At 42.2% G+C, this 19,414-nt stretch overlaps 2 protein-coding genes across 3 annotated transcripts; both read left to right on the top strand.

Annotated features, from left to right (window-relative positions):
- Positions 1-101: 101 nt before the first annotated feature.
- Positions 102-19,331, top strand: LOC115382327 (transcription factor BTF3 homolog 4-like). Of its 2 annotated transcripts, XM_030084055.1 has the most exons (7): positions 102-124; positions 7,442-7,447; positions 14,403-14,457; positions 16,023-16,130; positions 17,361-17,556; positions 18,984-19,043; positions 19,219-19,331. In XM_030084055.1, the coding sequence occupies exons 3-6, from the start codon at positions 14,404-14,406 to the stop codon at positions 19,022-19,024; spliced, it is 399 nt and encodes a 132-aa protein (XP_029939915.1). In that variant the 5' UTR covers positions 102-124; positions 7,442-7,447; position 14,403; the 3' UTR covers positions 19,025-19,043; positions 19,219-19,331. The 2 variants fall into 2 exon arrangements, with proteins under 2 accessions (XP_029939915.1, XP_029939914.1); XM_030084054.1 differs by lacking the exons at positions 102-124; positions 7,442-7,447 and having other exon boundaries at positions 14,301-14,457.
- On the top strand, positions 6,709-10,006 carry ptgfr (prostaglandin F receptor (FP)). Its single transcript, XM_030083706.1, has 3 exons — positions 6,709-6,755; positions 7,637-8,436; positions 9,692-10,006. The coding sequence occupies exons 2-3, from the start codon at positions 7,651-7,653 to the stop codon at positions 10,004-10,006; spliced, it is 1,101 nt and encodes a 366-aa protein (XP_029939566.1). The 5' UTR covers positions 6,709-6,755; positions 7,637-7,650.
- Positions 19,332-19,414: the final 83 nt, after the last annotated feature.

Below are 19,414 nucleotides of genomic sequence, written 5' to 3'. Positions count from 1 at the left end.
CAGGTGTCCTCCAACCAGGTAAAGAAACGGAGATGAGCCGTCAAAAAATGGCAGCATAGGGATGATGTGACAGTCGGCATGTATTAGTGAAGCTAACGCTCATTTCCTGTGTTTTCTCCTCAGGGTGCTGGCTCCTACAGGCTGGTCAGTGTCATCAATCCTTTTTGTGACATAGCTGGAGGTAAGTCAGTCATGGCCACACGTTAGACACACAAGTTCAACTTCTCCATGGAAACTAAGAATTATAGACTGTTTACTCGATGTTTCAAATTAAACTGCATCTGTTAGCAAAAGTTGCGTTTTCAGTGGCTCTGAGCTGTTGTGACAGCGGACACCCAAACGTTTTGTTTTCCCGTGGAAAAAAATGTTGTAGTCCATACAGAAACATGTTCCAGTTCCACTGTGACCATGCCCTGGTATCTCACATTCACATCAAACAATGTTAGATGAGAATTAGACAATGGAAAGGAAGTGCTCAGTTAGAGAACTCCTTTCCAGCCCCCAGGAGGAAGATCTAATCTCTGACCTCGCTCCTGTTAGGACACTACATCTCTGAATGCGTGCACCTCGATGTCCGTCCAGACAAGCTGAGTGGCCGCTGCCTCTGCTACGACTCCAAGGTCACCTGGACAGCTGGCTCGTTTGTTCGGGAGCAGAAGTCGGCGTTCCTCCTGTTTTACCAGAGAAGGGTAAGAAGATGCAGCATCTCACTCAGAGTTACGGTCCAGAAGAAGGACTTTAATGCTCACATTTCATCTTATCTCAGGTGTCTGACTAATGGAACCGAGGGTGAGCCCTAACGCAGACTCTCAGGAAGAAGGCTGACTCGATCAGAGCGTCCAGGGCAGAGATGTCCACCAGGCACAAACCAGGAGCGGAGCCAGAGTCCAGAACCAATCCAGGAAGTCTAAGAGATGGGATCAGGTTTCATGAACAGATGTGAATAAAACCTTTAAAACATTCAGCAAGACTGGAGCTCTCTGACACTTCAGATCTTTTTATTCATTCTTGAGACATAGTGCATAGGTGTTCATCAAGTAAAGGCAAACTACTCAATTTACAGATACACGTCAACATCTCGCACCAAAAAAAGGGGGTTATATTGTCATCAGCAATTAAACATTAGAATTAAATAAATATCAAGTAAATATGAAATGAGAAGACCTAAAGTATAAATGGGGAAAAATAAAATAATCCCCAGTCACTGCCAGCAAGCTCACATACATCAATATCAGCCGGTCATCGCGAGAATACATAACCTTGATGAGTTGGTAGAATGTGGTAATGTTAAGGTCTCCACGCCTTCCAGAACTTCCCATGCAAGTGCTGAAGTGAATATCTAATTTTGTTGAGTTTCAGGCAAGACATACCTGTCAGCCATTCTGTATGAGTGGGCGGGGTAAGATCTCTCCAGCTAAGGAGGATCCTCCCCTCCTATAACCCCAAAAAGTGCAATAAGAGGCTGTGGTTCCAGTTTTACCCTCAGATGGAAGACCTCCACCCAGGATCTGTTCAGACTGGGACATGACCAGTACAGATGAAAAAGGGAGGTGTCATGGATTTCACATTTAAAACACAGTGGCCTAACCTCAGGGTAAAAAGTAGCTAGTTTGGCTCTGGAGATGTGGGCTCTATCACTGCTTTGAATTGGATAAGGCTGCAACGAGCATGTAGAGGAAGAGTTAACCAGTTTTAAAACGAGGGTCCATGGGTCCTCTGATAAAGAGCTGCCCAAGTCCTACCTCCCAAACCCTCTCAAGTTTGTCCACAGGCGCACTCACAGTAGCCAGCATTCTGCCATATAATACAGGGACAAGTCTGTTCTCAAATGGATTTAAAGAGAGGATTGCGTCAACAATGGTTGCATCTGGTGGCATAGGAGGGTTGAACAGTTTAGAACACAGGTCATGTCTTGCATGTAAATTCCGAGCTCAAATGAAATTTCAGATTCACAGATTTTCAACCACATTAATACCAGGCTGCTATTGTGAGGAATTTCATTATTCAGCTCATTGATGTTTTTTTTTATTTTTTATTTATTTTGTAGAGCAGTGCCTGAAGTACTTTTTTAAGACGTCAAATGTCTTTAGTCATTCTGTTTTTGTTGAAGAATGGATAGTTTTGATCAGAATAAAACCATTTTCTCTGCAAAAGTGCCTAGAAACAAAGCTGAAGTGAAGTGAATGTAAGCCCCCCTCAACAACTACACCAGTCCCACGCCGAACTGTTTTCAAGAGTTGAGAACCCTGTTATAAACTGAGATGGATCAACGTGTCTGTTTTTCCCACAGGGTCAGTATGTTCTCTGTGAACCTGACTGAAAACTCAATGTACAAGCGCCTCATAAGACAAGAGTTATTCCCCTCAGTATTGTGCTTTCATTTGACAATTTAGAGTGGACACACTGTGGAAGAAAGGAGTTTTGAGTAAAAAAAAAGTATGCTGTGTGTGTGTGTGTGTGTGTGTGTGTGTGTGTGTGTGTGCCATCTGAGTGCACCTCTCATCCACTTCCCTGAAAATACAAAATTCTGTCATTTTTTTCAGTGAACAAATGTAGAGTTAAAACAGGATTTTCCTCTGTCAAAAATAGACTTATTGGTTACAGTAATGCAGATCAAAAATCGGTAGCTTAAGTTAAAGGAGCAAAGACTACATGATCTGAATTGGACATATGAAACTATTTGATACAATAGCAGTTATTTACAATAATGTCAGTATTTATAAATTCTTGTTTCCACCCCTGGAAACAGCTCAACAAATATTAGAATTATTGGATCATCTTCATTGGATCCTTATAGACATCCTGAGAATTTACAATTAAATAAAGGTAAACACTGAAGTTGTGCTGCTTGTTCACACTCTGGTTCCCAGCTAGTTTTAGCATATCCAAAGCAGAACTGAGCTTATTTTTTCCTCCTGTTGACTTTGCACACAGAGACAGTCAGGAGCTTGTGAGAAAGATCTGAAGCTGCAGTTGATTGACCAGTAAAAAACAGCAGGCCGCTAACTTTACTGTCTAGTAATGAGATGTGAAGGAGGGACAGCACATGCTCATTCAGCATCATGTGGATTAACATTAGGACGATTGAACAAATAAATGTATTCACCAAGAAGCCACCCCTCACACACAGCATCTTGTTCCCAACCTTGCTGCGACTGAGAATGTTTAACTCCTCGCAACAATGTTGGTTAATTGCCTTTATGCATCAGATGTGAAGTTTACCATGGACACATTTGTGAAGTGGTTGTGTTTTTATAGCAGTGTGTGTCTGGTCAATAGCTCTAATTACATTTAAAAACCAGTGTTCAAATTGCTTTTTTTGTTGACCATTTCATCACCTCACATTTATTTGTTACACCAGTTTCCCAGCGTCTAATTGTTGCCAAAGGATCGACAGCTGTAGAAACTTTCATACTGCAGCCATTCAGTCGGTGTGAGGTAACACATTTCCACTGTCATTCCACTCTTGATACATCTGAACCTTGCTGTGAACAAGAACGTACGCCATGTTTTTTCGTGCGCAGGCACCATTTGTTCAAGAGGCACTAGGTCTTCTGTCAGACAGACCAACTCTGACTGTGAAACACAGCCATTGACAAATTACTGCTTCCTTCCTGCTTCCTTCCTGTGAGATGTACGGTCTCACAAACCGTCACTTGATTCAGTTTGCACCTCACATGTTAAACCTGTGCTGGTTGTGAATGTGAGCTTGCTGAACATCACCCAATCTGCCTCAGCAGCAAGGGCGTGTTGTTTCTCTGTCTTGAATAACCTTTTCCATCAGTTGTCAGCTTTTGCAAATCTTGCAGTTTGACCCAAGATGACTTAATTAATTTTCAAAACGTTTTGGTCAGGATGGCAGACACTGGCTGACAGTTTAAACAAAAAAAAAATGATGAGAAAGGAAGGACGAGTTTACTGAGACAGTACATTTGTTACCTGTGAATCTTGACTTGAAGGGGGGGTTGGGGGGGGGGGGGGGGGGGGGTGATTAGATGGAGATGCGAGGAATGAAGGAACAGTGCTGCCGGCAAAAAAAACCTACATTATGGGTTATTTTCCCATTTCGCTCAATATGCTCCATCTTCCTTACTCCATCTGAACTCTACCAAGGCAGTCAGCCTATTAGAGCAGCCCCATTTGATGGAGCTAACAAAAGAATGTGATTGTGCTCCCATGCCTGTGCTCACCTCGTATTGTGTCTGGCCTCTTCAGCGCTTCCGCTGCTTGTCGATGCCGAGTATGACACCACACTTGAAGGTGCAATGTCATCTGAAATGACAGCATTAGGAGTCGCTGCAGAGGATAATTACTGACAATTAGGCCACATTAGATCACTCTGAATAAGGCTTCGTCACCACTCCATAATGATGTGACAATCTGTTTTCACAATGAGAACAGACGACAGCAAATAAATTGTGGAAGAAAGAAAAATGTATGCGAATAGAATGAAAAAAAAAACCTTTCATTCTTTTCTCCCTCTCTAAGGCTGCTGTGTTTTAACATGAAGTGACCAGATAATCTCCAGCCAAGCTTATAACTGTGCGCTCTGTATATTTTAGTATTGTGTCAGTTATGAACACTCAAAACATACGAGTAACCTCGTATTTAATAACCCTCGTATTTGTTATATTTTATGAACGCAGTATATCTGCTTTGTCTTACAGCTATATGAAAAGGTGACAAAGGTCGTAAAAGTTAGGCCTAAGTATTTTCTTGTTGTTGTTGTCGCTGGTAAAATGGAAATAAATCTAATTTCTATAGCGCCTTTACACTGCTTAAGCTTTCACACATACCAGTGGAGCTAGCTGTCATGCAAGGCACTCAGTCCATCTACTAGAAGCAGTTTGATGCTGCATCTGAGCCACAGCCACTGTGAGAGCTACATGTTTGTTTTTGGTGGAGGCGTTCCTGGCACGCACTGTTGGCGTTGTAGGAGGCATCACAAAATCCACTCAAAACATATGTGCTACATATAACACACATGCCTTCTCCGACTGTGGTAGCTATTTTTGGTTGAAAGTCAGACTTATCCATATTTTTAATCATCAGTCTTTGTTTATTGTTTGAAACTGTTGTACTTCTGCACAGAGTTTTTGTTTATTCATTTAATTTGACTTTGTTGAACTCACAATAATTCTGCGCTATGAATCCCACCCCATTACTTTCTAGTTATAATTTACTCTCAAAACCAAAAAGTAAAAAGTCTGCTTGCTGAAAGGATTTCCTCCTGACCTTGAGATTTTTCAGCTGAGCCACACCTCTGAAACCCTCTGGCCTCCACGGTGAAACTCAGGCCATATTGTGAAAACTGAATGTATTCAAGAATGTATTCATGCTTTTTTTCTTTCTTACTTTATCAAGGTTATGAGTGATTGAAATCCATACATTGATACTTTCTTCACTCCGTTTGGACCACAATAAATATGAATGTGTTTATCCAAGTGGTTTTTCTTCTGGAGTACACTTACTGAGTCAGAATGACTGCAGACTGCTTTTTTTTTCTGTCACTTGTCTTTCCATCAGGCTGTAATTGGTGACAGAAAATGCAGCAGAGTGAGGAGAGCATTTACAGATTACTGCTGTACAAAAAACTGAGAACAAATGTACCCTTGGAAGGAGAGGAATAAGTCTCTCTTGAAGCGCAGTGGCATATAGGATTAAACTGTGTCAATAAGTACTGAAAGACAGATTTTAAATACAATCTATATCTATATATATATATATATATCTATATCTATATATATATATATATATATATATATATATATATATATATATATATATATATATATATATATATATATATATATATATAAAATAAACGAAGATTTCTCCAAAACTACATTTTTTTAAGTTATGTAAACTTGATCAAAAAATTCTCATGCAATCTGCTTCACAAAAATATTTGACTTCTGTGAGCTTGTCAGGGTTTATGGTGAAGTGTAAAATGACCATTGAGAAAAACCAGCGTGTGTGTGTGTGTGTGTGTGTGTGTGTGTGTGTGTGTGTGTGTGTGTGTGTGCGCGCGCGCGCGTGCGTGCGTGGGACTGAGAGAGAGAGAGAGAGAGAGAGAGAGAGAGAGAGAGAGAGAGAGAGAGAGAGAGCATGTGAGCATTGTACACGTGACATATTATTCTGATTTTTTTGTAGAATAAGATGTGGAGTATTTTTGCACACATTGCTGTTTTAAGCAGAGGGGCAGCTATTATTGTGCAGTGGCATTTTGCTTTTCGTTATTCTTCGTACTTGTCAGTTTGCGGGGAGGAACAAAACATTCACAGCCGAATAAAACTGAATTTGCGCATTTTATACCTCTGACAGAGCATCAACAAATAAATACTGCACTGTAAGCGAACTTGATACTTGGTCAGAGTTAATTTATTTATATTAGTGTCGGATATTTCATTGGCACAACAGTTGAACACACACACACACACACACACACACACACACACACACACACACACACACACACACACACACACACACATACACACACACATACACACACACACACACACACACACAGGACAGTGGGACACACACACCGTGTGTAGTAGCTGCCTCCTCTCTGGCTGTGAGCAGACCGCGCGCGCATCCCTCGGGCGCGCTCTCACCGTGAAGTGACACCTGTTGATGGCGCGGATGAAGCATTGAGGAGGCGTTCAGGGGCATTTACCGCCGGGCTGCCTGGACGCCGCTTTCCGGCTGGTGACTTATGGCGAGTTACCGAAGAAAAGAGCGAAGCTGAGGTGAGAACCTGCTCCAGAGGACGAGCGCTCCCTGCAATGAGTAGAAGCGCTCTTTTGGTTTCTGATCGCGCTGAGTTTACGAGTCATTATCGTCGCAGCCTTCGTTACACCGCGTTATTACAGGTTCTGACCTTATTTTTTAGTCAAAACAGCTTTGATTTTTTTTTCCTTTTCTCAAAACATTGTGGTCAATGAGTCACTTATAACACAGTAGACTCTATTTTAAAACCAATGGCACATGTTTTTGCGTTCAGACCAGATTGTCTGAGCTTGATGCGATAAGCTTAACATCACTGACAAAATTGACAATTTTTCCCCATAACTGGCTTGAATATTTGAAGTCAGTTGAAGCAGGGGAAAATCAAGTGAAGGTTTGAATCAAAACCTGTCACAGTTAAAGAGATTGTTGCAGTGTTTGATTCTTTCTTTCTTTCTTTCTTTCTTTCTTTCTTTCTTTCTTTCTTTGGATGCTCTTTTGAGACATAATGCCATATGTGACTTTGCATGAATGGATTAGAAGTGGGTTTTTTTTTTGTCTAGAAGACAACACATTGGTTCTCAAATAAGATATTTAATAAACATCCTCAAATGGGCCTGTTGTTGGTACATAATTTTACAAGAACACTTCACTGGCGCTTGTCTACTTGCTTCCTTTTTAGAAAAAAAAAAGTTCAAGCCATATAGAGTGAAATATATCTTTTCCAGGTGAGGTTAGGGTTGTGTTTTAGTCTAAGGAGAGGGTAAAGTTGTGTAGTTATTGGGTTCTGGATAAGTGTGTCAATTAACAATCAAAACAGCGTTGCGGTAAAATAATGTGCTTCAAATCGGCGTTCGTTTTCCAATGAATCTTACATCCATCTTCTGTTTATTTTCTCATGCAGATTTGTTGCCAGTCATGTCAACCAATGGGAGCTCAGAGATAAGCTGCAAGTCAGGTGTTAGACCCTCAAACAACACCTGCAGTCAGTCTGTCACCGCGTCTGTCATTTCGATGACTGTGGGCATCTTCTCCAACAGCCTTGCTCTTTTCATTCTGCTCAGATCCTACAACCGAATCCGGATCAAGTCTAAGGCATCTTTCCTGCTGTTTGCCAGCAGTCTGGTGATCACAGACCTGCTCGGTCACCTCATCAATGGCTCCCTGGTGCTATTTGTCTACAGCTCCCAAAAAAAATGGGAGTTATTTGATCCTCACCGCATTGTGTGCACCATCTTTGGTGTATGCATGGTGTTTTTTGGCCTGAGCCCTTTGTTCCTAGGAGGTGTCATGGCTGTGGAACGATGCATTGGAGTGACCAGACCTATCTTCCACTCCACAGTGTTAGCTTCCCGCCACATGAAAAGGCTGCTGGGGATCACCTGGTTGCTCGCAGGCCTGGTGGCTGTGCTACCTGTGCTGCTGTGGAGACCCTACAAGATTCAAAGCTCCAGGAGTTGGTGCTTCTTCCACATGGAACAACCCAAAGACTGGCTGGATGTGCTCCTGCCATTGATCTTTTCTCTGCTGGGTTTATTCGCACTGCTACTCTCCATTGTTTGCAACACACTTACAAGTTTTGCTCTGCTGCAAGCCAGACTGCGCCGCAAGCATCACTGCAGGGGCACTGCCTACCACCTGGAGATGATCTGCCAGCTCCTGGCCATTATGCTGGTGTCCTGCGTCTGCTGGGGCCCATTACTGGTAAAATCCTACACACTGTGGCTTCATCATCTGCAGTTTGACATATAAATGTAAAGAATGGAAATGTGCAGATGAACACACTTTTAGCTGCCACAAGATATTGCTTCAGTTTACAGTAACAGGTTAACTAAACTAAACTAAACTAAGCTAAAACTAAACTAAACTTCAGGACATTAGTTGCAACTCAAAGTGAATCTAATTTTAAATCTGTATTTTCTTTTCTTTACTTTTTTGCTTTTTTTTCTGATGTTTTGTGAGTTAAATTTACTTCAAATATTACATTCATCATGCACAGTAAATCATCAGGTTTTCATCATGTGTGTTTTTTTTAAAAAGTAAAATGATTATGGGAAATTCTGGTTTTTTTTATATATATATATATCCATGCTTTTATGTATCCTGGTGCACTTCAAAAATAGCTATTTTAAGAATTAGGAATCCTCTTGCTTGTGAAGGAAGAGTGGAGAAGCAACCAATTCAAGCGTCTTCTCATCCAGTGTGAAAATTTTACAGTCACTGTTTATTTTAGGCACAGTGCCATCTTTTGCTGTGCTTTATCAAGTCCACAGTCAACAATGTGAAGATTACAGAGTGCTTTGTGCTTTAATGTGCTACAAGCTGTACAGAAGTGCGTACTTGCTTTTAGATCAAGGCTAATCAATGGCCCAGTGTGTCAGAACTTCTCATCACCTTGGTTTGTCAACCATGGTCTTCACTCGTTGAGTTTTAGGGGATTGGTGGGGTGTTGACGGTTTACAGAGGCAAGATGAGTGATGCCATACTCCTTACTGCAGATTATCTGAAGGTCACTATCAAAACAGGATAGTTTTCATAACACCTCTGCACAAATTTTACAGAAAGAAAAAAAAAAAAGCAAACAAGAACAAAAAGAGGATCCCTGAGATTTCAGTGATTATGTAGTGAATCTAAAGCACAAGTGCATTATAACTTTTGAGAAATTAACTTTTGATTATGCTATGTTTTACAGACGCACCTGCATTGCTAATAAATGTGAATCAAAATTCAAAATTTACCAAATTTCATTAATCTGATAGAATAAGATTAAAATAGTTTGTTTGGACACTTATCTCAGCCACTTGTGCCATTTCTTCACTATTTATTGTTTTATGCTCGTGGAGACATGTATTGAATGATTCACCAAAACTGCAAATTCAAACACATTTTTGACTGACATGCTTTCTGTCATACAATGTTTTTTTTTTAATGTGTTTTCACCATTGTGTATGCACAACAGATCCAAATCATCATCTTGAGCACCAAGGCCAAAGAGGAGTCTGCATCCTCGAGTCTGCTGACAGTGATTCGTATGGCCACATGGAACCAGATCCTGGACCCCTGGGTCTACATCCTGCTGAGGAAGGCTGTGCTGAGGAAAATGTTCACATTGTTTTACAGCTGCTGGGGCTCAAAGTCTCATAATCTACACCGCTGGCAGCGAAATATGCTCCACAGCTCAGTGGATACCAGCCACTCCGGTGCGGCTGCATCTGAATGCCACTACCTTGCCAGACTGCCTCTGCCAGACACTGCCATTAAATGCATCACCTAACTGCTGCTTCAGAAAGGTCGATATGAGAAAAATGTCACCAAAAACGGCGATGAAAATATAATCAACTAGAAAGTCACACAAGCTGAAACATTTGTTTGCCTGCATGCCACCTTTGCTAAATGAACACGATGAGCTTCGGAGGTAGTCTCCTTTTTAGCTGAAAACAGTGGGAAATAAAAGCAAAATCCTCCGGTCAGTCGGCTTCACATCAACGTGCCCGTGTACAAATCAGCACACTTTATGGCAGGATTGAGCTGGCCATAACAATAACTGTATCGATGTAGTAGACCCTGTTACACTGACACTCACTGAATGTTTTTGATTGTTCTGTCATTGGGGCTACTCTGCACATGTGCACACATATGACCTTTTGATGTAAAATTATTTTTATCTGGATTATGATGTGAATTCTCTTGGCTCTCAGTATTGTTATTGTGGCTTCAGCGTAACTCCAGATGTCTGCAGCTGTGCATCTGGAACAATGTGAGATATTTAAGCTTTAACATTCCCAGAGATAATCTGGAAATGATCTGTGCAAATGAGGACCAGGATTGGGAAGCTCTGTCTTGGAAAATATATTATTGTTTTGTTTGTGAATGTAAAGTTTGTTGCATCTATGCTTTTGTGCCATGCAGTCTCTTTTCCCTCTTGAACCCTTTCAGTGTGTTTGTTTTGGATAGAGTACTTTCAATGAAAATGACTAATAAAAAAGTGCTTGTGGTGGTCAAGATCATATATGCTAACAGGAAGTTTCCACTCAACACATATCTCTAGAATGTAATCTGCCCAAATCCAGTCAAATTCAAGTTTCTGAATTACTTCTCCAAGCATCCAAGCATATATGTTATAACGTCGAGCGGCGACTTGAAAGCAAGAGACGAGGTGATTACTGCTCTTTCGCTCAACCAGGGCTTTATTGTTAAAACAACTAAGCACACCGGGAACATTTCACACATCAACAGACCAACAACTATGGCGGCTCGCAGGCCGCAGGTCACTCCCCCAGCAACCCCCCAGCTCATGGTCTGACACATAATAAACATAAAAGCAACACAAACGAACTCACAGCACAGTAACACAAAGGCAGAACATAACCATGAATAAAGGAAACCCCTAGAACACATAGAACCCCCACAAAAGGTCCCAAAAGTCCCGAATGGGGAGCTCCCAGCATGCCCCGCGGCTCCTCAGAACAGGCTGCCTCTAGTAGCGTACCCAAAACCCTGTTACTCCAAAAATCAAAGGTTCGCAGAAGAGTCCAATTGTCCAGGCCGCCTCCAGCGGCGCGAAGAGAAATGCGGACCCTCTGGCGCTGGTCCCGACCGGGGGTCTGCACCAACAGTCTTAGTGTTTTCATCTTCGGCGTCTCCCCTTTCCGACGGAGCCAAAGGCCGGCAAGGGGAGAGCCGGTCACAGTGCACAATCACTGTGCGTCCGCGCTTGGGCCTCCTGACCCGCTTTGGTCTGGCTGGGCTCCCGCACCACGGAGCGGAGCAACGACTGGACCAGGGGCCGTCGTCACAGTCGTTTACATGAAGTTGCACATCTTTCCGGTAGCCGGGCCAGTGGAACCCCGCCCGGAGCCGATGCAGGGTCTTGGCTACCCCATAGTGTCCGGCCCCCACCGAGCCATGGACCGTGTGCAGGACTTTGGAGCGAAGTGCCCTGGGAACCAGCAGCTGAAGGATGCCGCTACCCCCATCCACCACCTCCGGTACAGGAGACCGCCATGGAGCTCGATGTTGGCCCATTGGGAGTAGTAGGCCTTCCCCTCTGGCCCGTGTGCAGCCACCTCAGACCAGCTCGGGCGCTGCCCCGCCTCCAGCCCTCTTCTGGGCAGGCCCAGCATCTCGTCCGCGGTCTGGGATTCCTGCAACTCCTCACAGAACAATGAGAGGTCGTGTGTGACACTCACCACCGTGGTGCTCTGAACCATGGGACACCGCTCCTCCTGCAGCCGCCAGTAGCTGCACTAGCTGCAGGGACACCGGAATGGAGCGTCAGCGTTGTCATGCTGCCGTCCCACCCACTGCCGCGTCTTAGCGAAGCTCTGCGGATGTGAATGGTTTCTGCTCTTTGCAGTGTCTTTTTCGGCTCGGACGAAGCTTGAAGTTCCGGGAGCCCATGGTGACCTTCTTGTCCGCGGTGTCGACGTTGTAGGACAGGTGCAGCCCCTCGATATGGCCGCATCTTTCCACCAGCGTGTGCTGACCTTGGCGGGGCACGGTTGTTTGGAATGGCGGCTTGGTGGCGAAGGAGCCCAAATTTTCTCCCTCTCGGCGACGGCGGTTGTTCAGCTTCTCCCTCTCAGCGGTCTCTGCTGTGCGCCGCCTGAAGCATCGCTCGAGTGCGTTGGTCAACGAGGTCAAGACCCACTCTTCTCCGGGCGCCAAGTTGCCAAGCTTTTCAAACATGTAAACTTTCCAGTTCCATTTTATTCATTGTTTTGTTTTTATTTTTCATGTTCAAAATCAAACAGGAGCTGTGTGAGGCCTTATGTTATTACCGCACCTTCAGTAATGAGCAGGTTGAGCAGTACATTGACCTCCACCATCGTTTCAAGAGCCTTGAGGAGGAAAAACAAAAGCTGCAGGACGAAAATGAGGTGCTGAGCCGCCAGATCGACAAATCCAAGGCTGACCCTGAGAAAGTATTAGCCACAAAACATGAGGAGACGAACGCACAGAGAAATGATGTCCAGCAGAGATATGAGAGGACCACAGAGAACCTCACGCAGGAAATCGCCTCCCTGAGGACGTCTCTGATGGAGTCCACCAGGGAGTGGGAGGACCGCCAGGCCGCGCAAGAGAAGAGGGCGGCTGAGGAAATCTCGGCTATGCAGCAAAAGCACCAGGAGGAGATGAGACTCGTCAAAGCGGAGAGGGATGCTGCAGCCACCAGCTTCACAGCCCAGAAGGCAGCATTCACACAAAACAACCTGGACAGCCTGACAAACCTGACCAAGACGGAGACCCAGATGCAGCTCATCCAAGAGGAGTGGGAGAAAAGAACAACACTCTTGAAGAACAGCTGCAGAGAGATGAGGGCGAGAGAAGAGACTGTTCAGCAGAAAGAACAGCTGCTGAGACAGTTTAAAGAAGCAGAGGAGACCTGGATCGTGAAGGAGAAGGCCTGGAAGCAGAGCATGGAGAGAACACGGCGGGAAATTCGGGTTCTCACTGATGACAACATCAAGCTGCCACAACTCGCCGCCATGAGCAACTGGGAGAAGGCCAAGATGAAGAAGGAAGGAGAGAAAGCGCAAAAACAGGCAGCAAAGAAGCGCAAGAAATAGAGAAGCGCAAAAACAAGTAGGAAGGAAGCGCAAGAAATAGAGAGAGGAAAAAAAGTGAAGAACTTCAGACAATGGAGAGTCTCCAAACATCCAGTCGTCTCACTGGAGGCTACAAACTCTTCCTTTGTCTTCATGTAGTCCAAATGTCGCACAGAAAAAGCAAAAAATAAATAAATAAATAAATTAAATTAAATTAAATAAAACATATAAGAACTATGTTTTTGTGCTCTAATTTAACAATTAAGTTTTTTTCTTTTTTTTTCATTGTTTTTATATATACACCAGTTTTGATCAGAACTATAACGTCTTAAATCCTGGATGCGTCATACACATTAAAACAACATTATTTGATAAGCAAATTTTTAATTAAATGGGCAGCATCATTCCATTGCAATACTCATAAATTTAACCTACTTTAAAAAAAATGCTGTGTGTACATATAGAAATAAATAAATAACGATTTTACATGACGCCATTATATATATGTATATATATATATATATATATATATATATATATATATATATATATATATATATATATATATATATATATATATATATATATATGTACGTAAATCCTCATGTGTAAATGTGATTCTGATGGGGTCAGTTTCCAGTATCACGTGCCTCACCAGGGAGGACCCTGACCCCTGGGTCACTGGGTCCCACCAGGCCGTCACCTGGCTCAGGTAAGTGTTTGTTTGTGCAGTGTTAGAAACGCCCTGTGTGTGGCATCACAGCTTCGTGTCCACGTGAAGAAGAAGAAGAGCAGGAGCGCATATGAGGAGCGACGCCTCCTTCCTCTGCTCAGCAGCTTCGATTCCTCCAGGGGGAGTTTCGCAGGTCAGTGCGGCGTCCTGCAGCTCTCTGCGGCCACGGAGCAGTGTTTGGACTTACAACAAGTTTGAGCTCATGAGATTTATGGTTGCATCAACTACGTCTGAAGTTCTTTCCCATGCATCTCCATGTCGGCACTTTATGACTCGTGTGGAGAAAATCTGTTCACGTGGAGTCATAGGGATGATGGCAGCACCATGTGGGATTATTGGCACGCTCTGTGTTTCACACAGCACCTTAACTTTGCTCTTGTAGGTACAGACATGAATCAAGAAAAACTGGCCAAACTCCAGGCTGAGGTGCGGATTGGAGGCAAGGTGAGTTTATGCATCTCACATCCTGGTTCTGACTGTTAATGAGTACAAATTGGGTCATTTAAAACCGTGCAACCACAATCCACAGCAGGTTTTCCCTTTTTTTTGTAAAGCTGATATGTCGAAAATGATTCTCCAAAGTTTTCTCTGGTTAATTTTTTTCGGCATTTTTGATTAGGTTCTAAAATGAAAACCGTTTCAAACTAACTAGTCACAATCTTTGAATAGTTTCTTTTATTTCAGACTCCTATTTTTAATGTATTGGAACCAAACTAATTAAAGATTTCATCATATTAAACAATCTTTATTTATACAGAACTTTCCGTACAATTTAAAATCAGCACAAGCCTCGGGGAACCACACATCTAATTTCTGGGGTTTCTTAAAGGAACACAAATCCATACTTAGATATTTTTACTCTCTCTCACTCTCTCTGCTGCAACAGGCCTCATTCTCATGTTCATGTCCTCCTCAAGCTTGTAGAGTAGCCCAATCAGGAGCCCATTATTGCAATCAGCTGTGTTACAACTGGGAGGAAGTTAAAACAATCAGGGTTACCAGAGGACTGGAGTTCAACACATGTAGTCTACTGTGTCAAAAACGGCACTTAAATCCAGTAGAACCAACACTGAGTTTCATTTTCCAAATTCAACTTATTTAAAATATTTCACAGTGGTGCCTCTGTACTGTGGTTCATTGTAAAACCAGATTGGTGTCTACAGTTTATAAAATGTTTACTTAAAAGGCAATCTTGGATACAGGTTGGAAGTACCTGTAATTAAACGTTGGGGTTACTCCTCTTCAGAAGAGGTTTCATTAAAAAAAAAAAGAAGCTATAATTCTAAAATCTGCAAACACTTTAAAACTATCAGATGATTTGGCACATGTTTTGGCAGATTGTCATCACTCCCAGTACTGGAAACTGGGAAACACAAACTAAAAATCAGGATTTGTCTTTTTCCTCATATGTTGTCCAAAAGTTGAGGGATGTTTTTTGTTTGTTTTTTAGATTAAATAAAGTTGGTTGTGCAGTGCTTTGTTCCTGCATTTCAGTTCTGTGTTTTTATTTTACCTTTTTCAGTTTCTGTTTCTCACAATGCTAACCCACCCGCTGTGGGATTTGAACCTGCTAACTTCCCATTGAGATTTTAGCTCAGATTGCTGAATTCAAAGTCCAAACTTCTAGCCATTAAACTTGAGCTGATTGGTAAACAAGCATATCATTGTGTTCAGTGGAAGAGTTTTTTTTTCCTATTGTCTTATGGGTGCATCTTAAAAAAAAATAAATAAATTGAAGTGTTAATTGTTCTTTCACTCATTACATATAAACTGTAAAGTTTCAAATATTTATGAAATCGTAGTAATGGCGATAATGGCATTTGCCTCCCCCAAAATTATCTTCATTTCTTCTTTCTTACAAAAAAATTCAGTGTTTGCCTCACATCTAAAATAGTCACTAAAAAATTACATTTTTTTTGTTTTTAGATCCACCAATGTTCACTGGCACTAAGCCTCAGCTGGTTTTAAATGACTAATTTTTTTTTTTTAACTCTTATCTCTGTTTTAAGGGCTCAGCACGCAGAAAGAAGAAGGTGGTGCACAGAACAGCTGGCGAAAAAAAAATTCATACCTTTCTCAAAAAGAGTGGTGTCAGTGAAATCACTGGCATTGAGGAGGTAAATGGGCATGCTGTTGATTTTTCTTCTCGTCACATGGATTTGTCCTTCGGGTGGCTGCCTGCTCAGAAAACTGAACTCCTTTTCTGTCAGCAGAAACATCTTAATGGCGTTCTACTACTCATTCCTAGAAAATGTTTCAGTTTTTTCCATAACTGACTGGTGTCACTCTGTCGCCCTCCAGGACAGGAACCACCTGTACAGGTGTGTTCTAAGATTATTGGATGTCCCACTCTCCACTTGAGCAGCGGGCATGTAGAGCTGAGTGATATGCCCCCGAAAATGATCACTTTATGCATGTTGTCTGATCTCAGTTTTTATAATGTCGGTTTTAAGGCATCTGTACTGCTAACTATGGAAACCAGAGAATAGTTTAAGCAGCATGTCTCTAAAATCTCTTTTTCAACTTGATCAATAGGAAACATTCATTCATTTCTGTGATCGTACACCATTTTGTGTAGTTCTGTTTGGACTTATTTGGTCAGCCTAAAATCTCAGTGAGTGTTGACTGTCAGGATGAAGGCTCTCCATCTCCAGATGCAGTTTTTTCATCATCTGGTAAAACGGGTGGTTCTGCTTTAAGTGAGCATGCAGGTTTGTTGTTACCTTTTTTTGTTTCCACTACTTTCTCACAATTTTGGCAAACTGTTCGTCCGTGTTGATGGGCTCACCTTGCTCATTCAGACTCAACTAGTCAGTCACACTTCAGCCATGCTTGATCGAGCTCACACCTGATCACCTCGATTGACCGGAAATTTATAGCGATCACGAAACTCGATCACATTATCGCCAAGCCCTACGGACATGTTGCCTGTCCCGTGGCATTCTCGGCGACTCAACACACGCTCTTTTCCCCACTATTGACTGGCTTCCATCTGGTCCCAGGCTCTGTTGTTCCAGCCCATTACAATCGCATTTACAGTGTGATTGTTCAACACTTGTACCGGTGTGCATTAATACCATTCTACACATTCTGCAGTTTTCATTGCTGCTTTAAAATGGCTTCTGTTGTATATGGACAAGACTGACCTTATGACCTTTGCAGCAACTATTCATTCTTAAACTGGCAGCAGACCTGCCACTTTACATAATCTGTCTACAGCCTGTCGTCTGCTGCTTCTTGTTAGACAAATGTTGCTGCAGTGCAGGGTTTCACTGGCTCATTGTGATCTCTGGCATTCTTCAGGAAACATCTTCAAAAACTGCTTTTTCTATTTTTCCCCTCCCTAGGTGAACATGTTCAATGATGATGGCACTGTAATTCACTTCAACTACCCCAGAGTTCAGGCCTCTGCGGCCTCTAAAGTATTCGCCATCACGGGCCACGCTGAGCTTCAGCAGATGATTGAGATACTCCCGGGCATCTTCGCTCAGCTGAGGCCCACTGCCCCCACCAGAGAGTGCAGACCAGAAGACGAGGGTGCAGGTGGGTGACTGTCACGTCTTCGCTCGTGTAAAAGTGAGAGGAGGTGTCGTGTAAGGGCTCTGCAATTAAAAATACAAAAACTTAAAAGAATTCCCATGCAACCTTTTTTAAAACAAATATGATTTGCCACGTGTAAAAGTACACTATTTTACGCCACATGTTGATTGCACTTTGATCTCTCAGAAACTCAACAGCAGGCCCTTTAACAGGTGATAATGGACAATATTTCCTTGAAGTCTCCTTTATTTGTGCCACACCTTTTGTATTTGAGGAACAGTTTTATTAAATTTACATAAGAAAAACACCAATATGAGGCAACCACTTATTTTTACCATTTACAGCATGTTTTTCCGTTGTCTACTCATCCCAGTTCGAATAACATGACATGCTTTCATTAAATAAACAAGGCTCTCCTGAATTTAACTCTATAATCTTTATTTTGCCATTTTCACACTCTGCTGGTATTTGTCTGTTCAGACTGTGTGACTTCAGGGTTTTTACAGATTGCTGCAGATTGTTTCAGGAATTTCCCCACAAGCCCAGAAGACTGCCAGAATAGAAACCCTCTCAAAAATAACAATGTGGATTCATCAGCACTCAGTGATTTCAAGGTCATTCAAAATCTGCCCTTACTGGCTAAAGTTGGTGAAGTATTTTCCCAACAACTACATGTTTTGTCTCATAACCGCACCTCTGAAAATGTTCAGGCTGGTTCAATACTGCCTGAGGCAGCTTTCAATATTGTTTTTCAATATGTCTGAACACCACCTTGCTTAATTTATCACTGCTCCATTTAACACCGTTAATAATGACACATTGTTGAACCAACTGGAACATTGTGTGGTCCTCTTGGACACAGCACTGTAATCTAAAAAGCAGGGATTTTGCCTTTTTTTTTTTTTTTTTTTAGCTTGGAAGTCTGGCCTGAATAGTTTGTGCCGTTTCAGGAGACAACATTCACACTGTATATTGCATATATTACAGTGCAAGGCGAATTTACTTATAGAGCAACATTCAGACAAGGCCATTCCCATACCCACTCATGAAAGTGACGCACTGAGGAACTGGAGCGTGAGCTGCACCTCAGAAATGGGAAGGATGTGATTCTCTGGCGACATTATCAGCAGCATAGCTTAAGTCACCGGGTGTTTTGCCCTTTCAACACCAGAAACGCTCATCAAGGTGGCCACGGGGTGACCATGCCTGAGCTTTTGTCCCAATAAAACAGAGAATAAAGTAAGTTCTTTATTAAGACACAGATAATAAAATAAGTACCGTCTATGGTTTACATCTTGTACCAACCCAAACAACCTCCTCCTTAGTTTTTTTTTTTTTTGACTGTTCTGTGCTTGTATTTCCCCTTTCTATTTGGAAAAACATGTTCAGTTTAAAGATTTTAATAATTTTTGTTTTGTTTTTCATATCAGCTCTGGACAGCACGGTTCCAAAGACAGAAGATATCGAGTAGGAGGTCATCAATTTCCCAGGTATAAACCTTTGCTTGAGAACCACAACAGATACTTGCATATCTGCCAAGACATTTAAACATATGTATTTTATTTTATACTGCAGTGCTTCACCACACATTCTGTAGTTTTCTGATGTAAAATTATTAGGGGCTATTTTCTTTTTTATTATAACACAGCTTTTGTTTTCCTGCAGATATGGAGGAGAGTTTTGATTATACCTCAGAGAATGAGGCGATCTAAACATACGAGTTTCATATGGACCGGACTGCAATGGAGTCAGAACCTGAAGCAAGCAACGTTTGAAAGCTTTTTTTTTTTTTTTTTTTTTTTTTTTTTTTGTTTTGTTTAAGGAAATGATAATAAAGGCATTTAACATTTTGCATATGGTG

Source organism: Salarias fasciatus, chromosome 23, assembly GCF_902148845.1.
Source record: "Salarias fasciatus chromosome 23, fSalaFa1.1, whole genome shotgun sequence".
NCBI lineage: Eukaryota > Metazoa > Chordata > Actinopteri > Blenniiformes > Blenniidae > Salarias > Salarias fasciatus.
Note: the sequence above shows the minus strand (reverse complement) of the source record. Positions and strands in the feature narration are given on the sequence as shown.